At 44.0% G+C, this 15443-nt stretch overlaps 1 protein-coding gene across 1 annotated transcript in view; it reads left to right on the top strand.

Annotated features, from left to right (window-relative positions):
• The first annotated feature begins 926 nt into the window (after positions 1-926).
• Positions 927-15443, top strand: part of CLIC1 (CLIC family member 1) — a 50804-nt gene continuing 36287 nt past the window's right edge. The window contains exon 1 of the mRNA XM_089514935.1: positions 927-1207. Within this exon, the coding sequence (XP_089371061.1) occupies positions 1169-1207 (39 nt within the window). The 5' untranslated portion in view covers positions 927-1168. The remainder of the gene's footprint in view (positions 1208-15443) is intronic.

Genomic DNA, 15443 nt, shown 5'->3' with positions numbered 1-15443 from the left:
GAATAGACTAGAAAGCTGGGCCACAGCTAACAGAATGAACTTCAACAGGGAGAAATGTAAGGTACTGCACTTAGGGCGAAAAAATGAAATGCACAGATATAGGATGGGGGACACCTGGCTTAAGGAGACAACATGTGAAAGGGATCTAGGAGTCCAAGTAGACGATAAGTTGAACATGAGTCAACAGTGCGATGCGGCAGCTAACAAGGCCAATGTGATTTTAGGCTGCATCAATAGAAGTATAGTGTCTAGATCAAGAGAAGTAATAGTGCCACTCTATTCTGCTTTGGTCAGGCCACACCTGGAATATTGTGTCCAGTTCTGGGCACCACAATTCAAAAAGGATGTTGAGAAACTGGAGTGAGTCCAAAGGAGGGTGACTAAAATGGTGAAGGATCTGGAAACCATGCCCTATGAGGAACGCCTTAGGGAGCTGGGGATGTTTAGCCTGGAGAAGAGAAGATTAAGAGCTGATATGATAGCCCTATTTAAATATTTGAAGGGATGTCATATTGAGGAGGGAGCAAGTTTGTTTTCTGCTGCTCCAGAGACTAGGACCCGGAGCAATGGATGCAAGCTGCAGGAAAGGAGATTCCAGCTCAACATTAGGAGGAATTTCCTGAGAGCAAGGACTGTTCAACATTGGAACAAACTCCCTCGGAGTGTAGTGGAGTCTCCTTTAAGCAGAGGCTGGATGGCCATCTATTGGGGATGCTTTGATTGGATTTCCTGCATGCAGAATGGGGTTGGACTGGATGGCCCTTGCGGTCTCTTCCAACTCTATGATTCTTTGCTTCTCCTTAGCAGCAGCATCCCAGTTTGGCTGGGCCAGCGCCCTCCCTTTGCCTCTCCCTCCTTTGCCTCCTCCTCCTCCTCCTCCTCCTCTGCCCCATCCTCTGCTCTGGGTGACTCAGAGAGAGAGAGAGAGAGAGAGAGAGAGAGAGGACTCAGTTCCTGGGCGGGGCCCAAAAGGCTGCGGAGGGAAGTTGGTCGAAGTTGCAAAAAGAAGAAAAAGGAGAAGCAAAAAAGGAAACGAAAAAAGAGAGACTCTCTTGTCTGCTTGCCTTCCTCCTCCTCCTCGCCCTTCATCTCTGGGAAGCCCTTCTTTCTTTCTTTCCTTCCTTCTTTCTTTCTTTCCTTCTTCCTTCCCTCCTCCTCCTCCTCCTCCATGGCCGAAGAGCAGCCTCAGGTCGAGCTGTTTGTCAAGGTAAGGAGCTTTGCTTCCCCCTTTCCCTCTCCTTTTTTGGTTTTAGTGTTATTTGGGAGAAGAGGAGGAGGCAGATTTTGGGGGCAGGAATGAAAGAGCTGCCAAGTTTCTTAAGGTCCAAAGCCCACGGCAGAAATGAGCCAGTTTCTGCATCCACACTGGAGAAGTAATCCGGTTTGGCATCGCTTTAACTCTTTGTCTGGCTCAAGGCTATGGAATTCTGGGAGTTGGAGCGGAGCTCCGCTCTGGGCCCCACAACAAACTCCCAGAATTCCAGACAAAGAGTTAAAGCGGTGCCAAACCGGGTTACTTCTCCAGTATGGATGCAGCCAAAGACACCCAAAAAATGGAGGCGTGAGGAAAAAGCTGCTTTTCTTTGGCAAAGTTTTGCCTTTTTCCCTTAAAAAAGGCCTTCCTCCTTCCTGATGGTGGGCTGTTTTCAGCCTCAGGCTGCCAGTCCTTTGCTCCCCCAACTTGGGCTGCATCTGCACTGCAGGAATGATCCAGTTTGACTCCGCTTTAATGGCCACAGGCTCAATGCTATGGAAGTCTAGACATGGTCGTTTTGGGAGACTTTTAGCATTCTCTGTTAGATAGCGCAGAGGCCACAACAAACTACACATCCCAGGAATCCCCAGCATTGAGCCATGGCAGTTAAAGTGGTGTCAGAGTGGATGATTTCTGCAATGCGGAAGCAGTCTTGAGACTGGCTTTTGAGGAGGTATCTTTTGGGCTGGGGCCACACCACAGAAATGTTGGCGTTTTCTCTGAAGATGCCAGCCACAGATGCTGGCAAAATGTCAGGAAGAAACTCTTCTAGAACATGGCTACATAGCCTGAAAAACCCACAAAAAACTATGGATGCCGGCCATGAAAGTCTTTGACTTCATAATCCATAGATTCTTTGTGGGCTCATCTACAGTCAAAGAAATAATGCAGTTTGACACCACTTTAACTGCTGCCTCCATCTGACAGAACCCTGGCATGTGTAGTTTGGTGAGGAGTCTTTGGCATAGACGCCTAAAGACAAACTACACATCCCAGGATTCCACAGGATGGAGCTGCAGCACTTAATAGTGGTGTCAAACAGCATTGTTTCAACAGCGCAGATGCACCCTTGGTTAGCCTGGCCTGTTAGTCATGCTTGGAAATGACTTGTTGAAATCAGAGGATTAGGTTAGTCATTCATGACTTGTCCCATTGATTTCAGGAGCTCGGCTTTAAAAGTAACTATGGGCCCAAACAGACAGGCCCAAATAAAGCTGCTTTGGGCCACTTTGGAAGTGTGCTGTTTAAATGATGCATGTGTCCTAAGAAGCATGTGTCCTAAGGACTGGAGTGCAGCTTTGGCACTGCTTCTGGCCTCTTAAGATGTGTGTGTCATTTAAACAGCATACCTCCAAAGTGACGTGAAGCAGCTTTATTTTGGCCTGTCTGTTCCAGCCCTATGTCTGGGGAACCTAAACCCTAATATGGTTTCTTTTGGCTCCCAACCCTTTGGTTCCAGCCCTGAATACTGTGTTTCTTTTGGTATAATGAGAATGGAAAAGGGTTTCAACACTGAAGGCCCAGGAAAAGCGGCCTGTCTGTTGTAGCTTCACTGAAACAAAGGAACATGTGGTGTTTCTGAAAAGGGCCGTCAAATGGTGACAGCTTGTCCAAACGGTTTCCTTGCTGCTTAAACAAATCTACCGTTTCTATGGTTTTTCCTCTCTTTTCTTGTTGTTGAAATGGTGACAGAGGTTGATAGTTTGAAGTGAGACTTCAGCCACTTTGGCAATTAAAGAGAAACTTTCTCAGATTTTCTCTCCCATCCTCGATTTGGGTATGAATTTGAAGGTGATATTAAGTTTAAACCAGACTCTTCCACCATGGTGAGTTTTGGATAGGTTGGACAGCAACTCCTATTATTCCTAGCCACATCAACAACATTGTAGGCTTGCATATGTGGCTGCTTCTTATAGAATCATAGAGTTGGAAGAGACTCCAAGGGCCATCCAGTCCAACCCAATTCTGCCATGCAGGAAGACACAATCACAGCACCCCCGACAGATGGCCATCCAGCTTCTGTTTAAACAACTCCAAAGAAGGAGACTCCACCACTCTCTGAAGGAGTGTCTTCCACTGTCTAACAGCTCTTACTGTCAGCAGGTTCTTCCTAATGTTTAGGTAGAATCTCTTTTCCTGTAACTTGCATCCATTGCTGTGGGTCCTATTCTCTGGAGGAGCAGGAAAGAAGCTTGCTCAATGGCACGCCTTCAAATATTTAAACAGGGCTGTCATATCATTATGGTGGGATCTTCCTTCCCTCCATGTGTCAGTGCCTCCAAGCTAGAATAAGAATACTGCCTCCTCCCACATGTGCAAGTAACTTTTCTTGCAGTAGCCATTTGTTCCATCCTGGGGCCTACTGGCACACACTTCTCTCTGTGTACTTGGTCTGTTTTTCTCTGTGACTCACCTTGAGTTGTGAATTGTCCCCCTGTGGGTGCTTGGAAGCTGACTCTAGGCAGACATTATTGGGTTGAATGGATGGGAGGCAGACAGAACATCCAAAACTATCAGTTTGCCTCCATCCCAAGCTGGAGCCTGTCCAGAGGAAGGCAACCAAAATGGTGAAGGGTCTGGAAACCATGCCTTATGAGGAAAGGCTTAGGGAGCTGGGTATCTTTAGCCTACAGAAGAGATCGTTAAGAAGTGATGTGATAGCCCTGTTTTAATATTTGAAGGATTGTCATATTGAGGATGGAGCAAGCTTGTTTTCTGCTGCTCTAGAGAATAGGACCCAGAACAATGGATCCAAACTAGGAATAGAAATTCCACCTAAACATTAGGAAAAACTTCCTGACAGTAAGAGCTGCTCAACAGTGGAACACACTCCCTTGGAGTGTAGTGGAGTCTTCTTCTTTGGAGGTTTTTAAAGAGATGCTGGATGGCCATCTGCCATGCATGCTTTGATTGTGGGTTCTTGCATGGCAGGGGGTTGGACTGGATGGTCCTTGTGGTCTCTTCCAACTCTATGATTCTGTGATTCTAAATATGGTCCTGCCCTGATTCCCTTGGACCAGTCAAGACCCAACAATTAAGGAAGGAAGGGAGGGATGCCCATGTTATTACATGTTGTAAGTCTTCGCTTATGGCAGTGATGTCCAAACTCTGGATGTCCAGGTGTTTTGGACTTCAGCTCCCAGAATCCCAGACCATTAGCCAAGATGGTTGAGGCTTCTGGGAGCTGAAGTCCAAAACACTTGGAGGGCCAGAGTTTGGACATCACTGACTTACGGTGACCCTAAGGTGAATCTTTCACAGAGTTTTCTTGGCATTTTTCTTCAGAGGGGGTTTCCCATTGGCAAAGAGATGCTCATGGCACTCCCATCCTTTCTTCTCATACTTACACAGGCATGCTCAAGGGAGAACTTTTCCTCTTTCTTGAGAAGGGCAGGCTGGGTGAGCAGTGCACTGACTGAGCCATGGGTTGAGTAGAAAACTTCCTCCAATGAGAAGCAGCTGGTTAGGTGCTTGAGTATCTTAAAGTCGCCTCTGACTTAGGGTGATCCCATGAATTTCATAAGATCTTCTTAGATAAGGAATATGTAAGATGTTTTTGCCAGTTCTTTCTTCTGAAATAGAGCCTACAACAGCACCTGATATTCATTGGTGGTCTCCCATCCAGTACTAACTTGCCTATCCCTTCCTACATCCAGGAGGGGTAGCCTTTGTTCTTTCAGATGTTTTGGACTTACCAGATGACCCAGTTAGCATGGCCAGTGGCAAAGAATTATGTGTGTTATAGTATAAAACATCTAGAGTGCCCAAGTCTCTTCACTGTTCTCTTGAACCAGGGCTGAGAATCATGTGATCCTCCACATGTTCCTGTATTGCAGGTCCCAGCACCCCTCACCATTCTTTATGCTGACTAAAGCTTCTGGGAGTTGTAGTCCAAGCACATGTGGAAGGTCACCTGATTCCCAACCTTGGCCTGAAGGAACAAATTGTCAGTGTTTCAGAAAAAGATATGTGGACCCTTTTTCCAGTTATATCTCATAACATACTGTTTTATTGTTGTTTGTTGTTCCTCCAAGTCATTTTTCAGGGATCAGGGATTTGGCAACCCTAAGGTGAACCTATCATAGGGTTTTCTTGGCAAGTTTTTTCAGAAGGGGTTTGCCATGGCCCTCTTCTGAGACTGCAACTTGTCTAAGGTCACCCAGTGGGATTTTATACTTGATCAGGGATTTGAATCCTGGCCTCCAGGGTCCAATGTGCAAAATACTGTTTTATACCAATTGATAATGGGATGACAGATGATGAGCTAGAAGGGGGATATTTGTGTATTAGTTGTGATGATGAGTCTCTTTGTTGTGCTTTCTACTTTTGCACGAATTGGAGGAAACAAGTCCTATTGATTTCAGTTGAAAGTGATGTTCTCCTTCTGGGAGAGTAAACTGACCCTTTGTGTATGTTCTACATTCATAGGAGAGAAGAGAAAGTGACTTCCTTGCTATTAAAAAAGCACCAAACCTGAAAGCACACAACGATTATGCAATATTTATACAATAATAATAGGGGCTTGGCCATCACTCCTCCTCCAGGGTAGAGAGGTGATACTTTAAACAGCCTTACAAAGTGTAATTTCCAGCTCTAGTTATCGCTGGAGGCTAAGACAAGCCAAAGGGGAGTACTTTGGTGTTGCTTTGTGGTTAACCCACTTTCCTGCTTTCTTTAAAATCATCTGATAATAGTATAAGAAAAAGTGTTAAGAAGTGAAATAATAATCATATTCTGTCTTTCCAAATATCAGATACCTTTCATTCTGTTAATCTGCACATTTCTTGAATGTGACTTCCTCTTCTTGTCATTTTGTGATCCTCCTGACAATGAGCGGAGGGGCTGAGAGGTGTTTGTCAGAGCTTTCTGCCTTCCTCTTATTCCTAATTTGTGCAGCCTTTTTGAGACAACCCAAATATGTAGTCTCAAAGGTTTACCATCTTTGTCTCTATGGATAAAAATGATGGGCTACTACTCCTGGTGGCTGGTTCTATTCGTCTATAAATGACCAACAAGTAGTATGGGAGGAAGAAAATAGAAGTACGGAAAGTGGGCTCTTTTGTTGCCCCAAGCTGAGACTGGTTGTGGATTCCAGTCTCAAGCCAGAGCTTGGAAAAGTTACTTTCTTTGGACTATAATACTTACAGTCTCCTGGCCATCAGGGTCTGTCTGCTTCTTTGGCACTGTAGTATGAGATTGGCTATGTAGTTAACATCCCCAATCTCATACATGAAACTTATTGTCTAGGCAAAGCCACTGGTTCTTCTACCCCACGGAAAGTGTGGTTTTTCAGATATTGTTGGACTTCAGTTCACATTAGCTCTAGCCAACATAGCCAGTGGTGAGGGACCATGGGATTTGTCATCCCCTACATCTTCATGCCTAATCTACATACTATCATGTATGTTGTCCTACTGTTTCCTGGGACTGTCTGAAATCTCAAGCTTGGTTTTACCGTACCATTGGTTACCTGATGCTGCTTTTAGCTGAAGATGCTGGGGATTGAATTTGGGGCCTTCTGCATGCAAAATGTATGCTCTGCCACTGTGCTGTGGCTTCTCTTGTGACACACTTGCTGAAAAGGGTCCCTGTTGGACCCTTCTTCTTAAACCAGTCTCTCATGGCTTTCTGTCTTTTGGGACTCTTCCCAAATTCCTTTTCCCCATTCCTAGCAATCCCCATGCTGCTGAATAGGTTACATCTACTCATGTATAGCAGCCAACTCATTATGCAGACTTGCCATGTTAGTGTGTAAATAGCATCCTGCTAAGGAACTATTTTTATTTACCTTTTTATTTGCTCCATAAAATGCTACATCCTGAGTAAGTATCGCAGCTCACTGAGATTGAAAGCTGCTGAGTTTTATGTATTTGGAGAGTGCTGTTTTCAAAAACTGAAAGAGAAGAGCCTGGGTGGGGCAGCTAGTAAATGAGAAACACATTCTTCTGTGCTGCCACTGGTGCCAAGCAAAGCCACACTTGTTCCTGTCTTATGGTCAGCCTGACTTGGCTCTTTCCATCCTAATGGCCAAAATTCTTATTGTGGTCTACATTATGTATTGTTGGTGTTCTGTGCCTTTTTTCTGACTTACGGCAACCCTATCATGGGATTTTCCGGGAATGTGTTATTCAGACAGAGTTTGACATTGCCTTCCTCTGAGGCTGAGTGTGTGTGACTTGCTCACGGTCAACCAGTGGGTTTCCATGGCTGAGTGGGGAATCAAATTGTGATCTCCAGAATTGTAGTCCAACACTTAAGCCACTATGCCATGCTAGGCTCTCTCACCCAGCTCGATACATAGCAAAGGTACTAAAAACTTTGTGAGTGAATTGTGAAGATGTGTAACAAGATACTAGCAAGAGTGTCCCCATGTGCATTGGGCTCTACTCATTCACATCGACACTCCATAGCCAGTGTTCCAATGTACATTGGGACTGATGCACATCTGTTTAGTTCAGCATCAGTTGCTTTGCCACCTCCCTTATGTAGTAACATAACAGTAGCCTCTTACTGGGTACAGATGTTGCAGAACTGCCCAGTTCTAATCCTCACAGCTATAAACCCAATGTGTCCAAAGTATGATGGCCTCAGTTTAGTCATCTTGGCTTCCAGAGAGAGATCTGCTCTAGAGTCCACGTGTTTGCCTTCTTGGCCATCCCTGGTATTCTCAGGCCCTGTACAGATGGGCCAAAAAGCACATACTCAGTACATGCTAGGGTCGTCCACAGTTTCCCACCAGCTCTTTTCCCAGTGCTCTTTTACGGTGGTGGGGAAAGTGTAGCCTTCCAGATATTTTGAACTTCAGCTCCCACAGTACCTTGTCATTGACAGTGTTGGGTGTGGCTGATAGGAATTGTGGGCCATCTGAAGGCCCAATGTTTCCTATCTCCCTCTTCTTCATGCCTTCTCTGAATAGCTCCCTCATCTTCTGGGGTCATTTTTTGGGGAGCATGGGATAGTCTGGTGTTCTTCCATTCCCTTTGTTTTAAACATCATATTATTGCTCTGCAAGATGTCTCCCTAATTCTATCCACTGTATGACCAGTCTTGTGAATGAACAATTAAATGGACTCATGTGCTAGGTGTACATGCTATACGTCTATATATGTGTGTGTGTGTGTGTATAGGGGTGGGGTGGGGTGGGGTGGGGTGGGCTCTGTGTTTATAACAATAGATATAAAAAGTCATCGCCATACTTTTATTTTACACATTTTTGTTTCTGTCATGTGTTTTTGCATTCTTTCATTTGTTGCTTGGTTTTCTGGTTCTATGTGCACAATTTTTTAGAAGTGTTATAAAAGATTTTTGAAACAAACACTGATAAACTTCCCCTTTTTTTGCAACTTCATCTTTATGGTATCTAAATGATAGACACCAGAGAGTCGCCCCCCTCCCAGCATGATCATTTGAAGTTGGATCATGGGAGCTATTGTTTAAAAAAACTCCTCAATTTTTAAAAGCTCTTAAACATTTGCTGATGATTCTCCTTCTGAGAATTCTTCACTTCCCTCTGAAATTTGAAGAGACAACTCTGTTGTTTTTGTTCTGTCTTGAATCACTGGGTTGCCAGTGGGATTCCCCTTCCTTGCTCGGTCAGGGAGGCTGCTGGTTATGTGTTGTGATCATCCACAGTTGAGGATGACATGTCATACTGCTGATAAGGACTGCAGAAGTCATTTAGCCCAAGCTTCAATTCAGCACAGGATTTGCAGTACAGAATTCAGTGACAGGAGGAGTGGCTGCTCTGACTCTCCTGATGTTGTTGAACTGCACCTCCCATCATCTCTCCCTATTGACTCTGTTGATTAGGCTCCTGAAGTTGCAACCTGACATCATCTGGAAGAGGGAACAACTGTAAATCAGACAGAGGCATATCCATCCTCTGTTTAAAAACCTCCAGCAAGGAAGAGCCTCCTCAGACTATTTGTTCTGTTATTGTATGGCTCTTATCAGGAAGTTTCTCCTCATGTTTATCTTCTAACATGTAAACGTCTGAAGCTATCCTATTCTGTATCAGATGATCAGTCTTCCTCTCCCTGTGATGTCTGCCTCAGGGATGCTTTTTTCAATCTGAAAGCAGAGTTCAATTTCAGAGAAGTTCTTGGGAGGTGCATTCCTTTGGTGGGCAGCGACAAAGAGTAGGGCCAACATTTCAGAATATTTTTGCTTAAAGCACTTACTGTTTAATGAAATGTAAAGAGATCTTGTAGCACCTTTGAGACTAACTGTGAAAGAAATTGTAGCATGATCTCTCATAGACTGGCATCAGATGGCATCTGAGGAATTAGACCAAGTCTGAAAGCTTATGCTACAACTTCTTTTTCACAGTTATTCTCAAAGGTGCTACAAGATCCCTTTGCATTTTGATATTCCAGAATAACATAGCCATGTTTCTCAATTCTACTGGCATGTTTAAATAAAAACTCATTCACACTACATAGTGATATGCTTTAACTGTCATGGCACCATCCTATAGAGTCCTGGGATCAGCAGTTTAATGTGTGTGTTTGTGTGTGTGTGTGTGTGTGTGTGTGTGTGTGCCTCCCTTCAAGTTGCTTGTTGACATACGATGACCCCATAAATTCCATAGAGTTTTCTTAGGCAAGGAATACTCAGAGGTAGTTTTGTCAGTTCCTTCCTCTGAATATAGCCTCCAGCACCTGGTATTCATTGGGCATCCAAGTACAAACCAAAACTGGCCCTGCTTAACTTCCAAGATTAAATAGGATCTTATGTTTTTAGGATATTTAGGAAAAGCATTTAAATTTATCAGCCAAAGAACTCTAGAGCCTTATCAAACTAAGAATTCCAAGATTATACAGGATGCAACCTTGGCAGTGAAAATGGAATCATAGTCTGTATTTGTGTAATATGAAAGAGAACTAAGCCTTAGGAGGACTTCAGTCTGTAAGAATGGGAGGGGCCTCTGATAAAACCTGGGAAAATATCCTAGGATTGTAGAAGCAGGTGTGGCCAACTAGATAATATCCAGAGATCTGGATTGGAAGCCCAGGAGAATGAGATTTGGCCCCAGGGTCTGAGATTCCCCAACCCAGGTATGCTGCAAGGTGTTAGGTAGAAGGCCTTTTCCATCCCAGTATCTAAGCTATTTTGAATGGAGAATGGGATTCTTTATCAGACACAGATTGTTCTCGTTTGCTACTCTACATGTAGTGTCTCTTCTTCACATTACATAGATCTGGCTTTCCTCTTGCTCCAAAAATTCCTCTCTTCTCAGGACAGTCCCTCTAAAGCTACCTTTATATTTGACTGCTCTCCTGGTCCACATAGGTACTGCAGGATTGGTGGGAAAGGAGTGGGACTGTTCTCCCTGTCCTTTGTCACTTTTTTGGGGAGAGAGCAGTGTTCCCCCCCCCCCCCCCCCCCCATTTTACTCACCCACTAAGATTATAGTAGCCTGTGTGACCATACTGCCCATAGTAGATCTGGGTTTCCTTCTTATGCAGCCAGCACGGAAAGGAAATACAGAGTACTGAGTACTTTGTCAGCTAATACATCTATTTCTAAGTTGTTGAGTTTTGGGGACTTATGTACCAAACTCACTTGTGGTGTTGTTGTAGCCTCTCACCTGTGTTGTGACTGTTTTTGGTTGTTGTTTTTTTGTTTAATTGTCCCAACTTACTCTAGAATTGGGACTCAACAGAACTAGCATTACTTCCATGTTATATTCTTATTACCCTGTTGCTGCCTTGTCAAGGGGGGATACAGTTAAAACAAAGTGGTTTAGTTAATGTGTATCTTTTCTTAGCTTGCAGTTTCAAAGCTTGTTAAAATTTAAAAGTTTTGGTGCTTTGGGAGTATATTTAAGAGCACACTGGCACACAGATAGTAGTGTGCCAGTGTGTTCCCCAGTAGCATGGTTTGGGAAGTGATGACTACAACTCCCATGTACCCTTACCAGCAAGACGAATGCTTATACTGATAAGAGGTGGAGTTTCAAACAATGTGTGGAAGATGCACCTGCTGAAGAAGGTGATGATGAAGAATAATAGTATCACTTTATTTTGCTTTGATCAGAGATCACCTGGAATATTGTGGCCAGTTCTGGGCACTACAATTCAAGAAGGATGTTGACAAGCTGGAATGTATCCATTGGAGGGTGACCAAAATGGTGAAAGGTCTGGGAACTATGATTGTTGGTCCACTTTACTGCTGCATTGCCTGTGCATGTGCATGTGACAGTGTTCCTCTGTGGGTTTTGGTAGACGTCTTTTCCCATGCTACCTGGAGGTTGCTAGGGGGTGAATCTGGGGCCTTTGGCACATGAGACAGACATTCAACCATTGTGTTGTGGTCTACTCTCTAAGGTTGGGGATGCTCATCTGTCTGAGCTCACCAGTTTTTATGCCTTACTCCGAGTATTTTCATACCCTCAACATATTCCTAGGTTGCCTTTGCTACCAGTTTATCCTTATTCAGATGTATGCTATTGCTTACTGTATATACTCATGTATAAGTATCGAAATTTAAGTCAAAAAATTGACCACAAAAACAGAGTCAGTTTATCCACAGGTCAATGTTAGTACTGTACTTTAACTCTTATTTTAAAAAAGGCACCATCCCTTGGTGAAAACCAAGAGTATAATCTGTCCTGGAAGCACTGGCCCTGCTCTATTCCCTCAACCATCCAGCCTTTAGGATGAGCACAAACAGTTACGCATGCTGGAACTCTATTAAGTTATTTGGCATTGTTTTCCTTTGCTTCATCCTTTAGATCCTTTGTTACATGGCCCTAAATTTGACCCTTGACCTATCCACGGGTCACATCAAACAACACAATTTTGGTCCCAAAACCTGCCCTTGACTTATACATGAGGTCGACTTATAGTCGAGTATCCTTTGGTAGGGAAAACGTCCTTTGGTCCCATCCCGTGATTAGTGCTGGATGGTTGAGGGAATAGAGCAGGGTTGATTACTTGGGATTCCTGGAGAGATGTCCATGTCAGCAGTATATCTTTGCACTTGAGGATCTTCTCTAGTTCCTTCATAGCTCCCCTTCCAAATCCTGGGTTCCATCTTCAAAATAATCTCATTATGTGTATGCAAATATTTCAAAATCCAATAAAATAAATTTAAATTAGAATTAAAAAAACAAACCCAAACACTTCTGTTCCCAAACATTTTGGATAAAGGAGTCTCAACCTGTAGTATGGTGTCTTTTGCATACCTTAAACTGTTACATTTACTATTACTTGTTAATGTTACTATTTATGATAGGCAGAGAACATTAATTGGTATTTGTATGCTTATTCTAAGAACCAGCGTGGTGTAGTACTTTGAGGGCACCACAATTCAAAAAGGATGTTGAGAAATTGGAGTGTGTCCAAAGGAGGGTGACTAAAATGGTGAAAGGTCTGGAAGCTATGTCTTATGAGGAACGACTTAGGGAGCTGGGGATGTTTAGCCTGGAGAAGAGAAGGTTAAGAGGTGATATGATAGCCCTGTTTAAATATTTGAAGGGAAGTCATATTGAGGAGGGAGCAAGCTTGTTTTCTGCTGCTCCAGAGAACAGGACCTGGAACAATGGATGCAAGCTCCAGGAAAAGAGATTCCACCTCAACATTGGATAAATTTCCTGACAGTAAATGCTGTTCGACAGTGGAACACACTCTTTCCTCAGAGAGTGGTGGAGCTCCTTCCTTGGAGGTATTTAAGCAGAGATTGATGGCCATCTATTGGGGTACTTTGACTGAAAGTTCCTGCATGGCAGGGGTTGGACTGGATGGCCCTTATGGTCTCTTCCAATTCTGTGATTCTATGAGTGTTTGACTATGACTCTGGAGATCAGGGTTCGATTCCCACTTCAGCTTTGGAAGCCCACATGCACTCTGTCCCAGAGAACCCTGTGATAGAGTCACCATAGGTTGGAAATGACTTGAAGGCACAAGAGCATAACAAATGCTTGTTCCGAAACCAAATGAGGAGGTAGCCTATACAAAAATAGTATGGCTTAGTTTTGTTTTTAAGAAAAGGGGAAGTTGCTTCCCCCTTGGCATGAGCACAGTGCCCCATTGCTCTCTTTTCATTAGCATTTGGTGCTAAAAATCCAGCAATATTGTGTTCTTGTATGCAGTCAAGCAGCATTCCCCAAACTAGTACCATCTGAATGTGTTGCACTATAAGCCTCAGCATCCTCAGCCACTATGTCCATTGTAGATGGGGTGGTGGTGACATGGTAATTCAATATGCTTTGAAAATGCAAGTTTTGGGAGAGGTTATTTAATTACACAGGCCTAGAATGGGGAAAAAGCAACAATTTTCTTTCTTTTTTTAAAATAATCTTTATTGAAGTTTACAATATATACACCCATCAAACATTGCTTTTCTATAATCTTGTTACATAACCATCTTGGATGAGTACCACGCAGAGGAAGATGCTAGGGTGGAAGAGGTCACTTGCCAAACAGAGGAGGCAGACAGCTGGAGGAATGTCACAAAGAGAAGTAAGCCGAGAAGGAATTGTTCGGGGAGCTTGCAGCTAGAGAATCGATTCGAAGCTCTTTCCCTTATCAAGGAGGATGAAGAAGAGCAGCATGGACAGACTTCAGGGACGGAGCAGGGGAGCCTGAGAGTCCCACCCGAGGGAACAGTCGCTGCTAAGCCTCGGAGGAGGCGTGTGGTCGTAGTGGGGGACTCCTTGCTGAGGGGTACAGAAGCAGTGATTTCTAGGCCTGACAAGATGTCTCGAGAGGTGTGTTGTCTTCCAGGTGCAAAGATCCGTGATGTGACAGAGAGGCTGACAAGACTGGTCAAGCCTACTGACCAATACCCCTTCCTTTTGGTCCACGTGGGAACTAATGATACTGCAAGACACAGCATTCAGAACATCAAAAGGGATTATGAGGCGCTTGGTAGGAAGCTGAAAGGAATGGATGTACAGGTTGTCATCTCGTCTCTTCTGCCAGTCGAAGGGCACAGTCCAGGAAGGGAGAGGAAAATAGCGGATGTGAACAACTGGCTTCGCAGATGGTGCCGCCAAGAACAATTTGGATTCTTTGATCATGGGCTGCGGTTCCATGAGGAGGGACTTCTTGCAACAGACGGGTTGCATCTCACGCCAGTTGGAAGAAATGTTTTTGCCAACAGTCTCAAGAACTTGATCAGGAGGGCTTTAAACTGAGTTCCGTGGGGAAGGGAGACAATATTAAGGAAGGCGAAAGGGCTGGAGAAAATAGTCAAACTGACATAGAGGAAACAAGAAAAAAAGTGCAAGGACCCAACAGTGGGATGCAAAAAAACTTGCACAAGCAGCAAGTAAAAGGGAACCATGGTCTGCGATGTCTCTACACTAATGCACAGAGCATGGGAAATAAGCAGGATGAACTCGAACTCCTAGTACAACAAAGCAAATATGATATAATAGGCATCACTGAAACCTGGTGGGATGAGTCTCATGATTGGAATGTGGAAATAGAGGGGTATAACCTTTTTAAGAGAAATAGGCCAAACAGGAAAGGAGGAGGAATAGCACTATATGTCAGAGATATTTACAAGATCCTGGACATCAATCATGGAAGCCAGGTGGAGAGCATCTGGATAAGAATCAAAGGGGAGGGAAACAACAAGGATGTTACGGTGGGAGTCTACTACAGACCCCCAAGTCAGACTGAGGAATTGGATGATATCTTTCTATAACAGATGACCACACAGTCAGAAAAGAGAGATGTAGTAGTGATGGGCGACTTCAACTATCCTGATATTTGCTGGAAGTCAAAGTCAGCAAAATCCTCAAGGCCTAGCAAATTCCTCACTTGCCTGGAAGACAATTTCATGGTCCAAAAGGTGGAAGAGGCAACAAGGGGGTCAGCTATTTTAGATCTTATCCTAACTAACAAGGATGACTTGGTTAATGGGGTGCAAGTGGTGGGATCATTAGGTGGAAGTGACCATGTTCTCCTGGAGTTTGTAATACAGTGGAAAGGAGAAGCCAGGCATAGTCAGACACGCATCCTAGACTTTAGGAGAGCGAATTTCAGTAAACTTAGAGAAGTATTGAGGGCGATTCCATGGTCAGAAATACTAAAAGATAAAGGAGTTCAGGATGGATGGGAGTTTCTCAAAAGAGAGATACTGAAGGCACAATTTCAAACAGTTCCAGTGAGAAAGAAAAACGGGAGGTGTCTCAAGAAACCAGGATGGATGACTAAGGAACTTTCAACTGAGCTAA

The sequence above is a fragment of the Sceloporus occidentalis genome, unplaced genomic scaffold (assembly GCF_023333645.1).
Source record: "Sceloporus occidentalis isolate IW3139 unplaced genomic scaffold, rSceOcc1.0.p SCAF_1, whole genome shotgun sequence".
NCBI lineage: Eukaryota > Metazoa > Chordata > Lepidosauria > Squamata > Phrynosomatidae > Sceloporus > Sceloporus occidentalis.
This window is presented reverse-complemented; position numbering and strand designations above follow the sequence as displayed.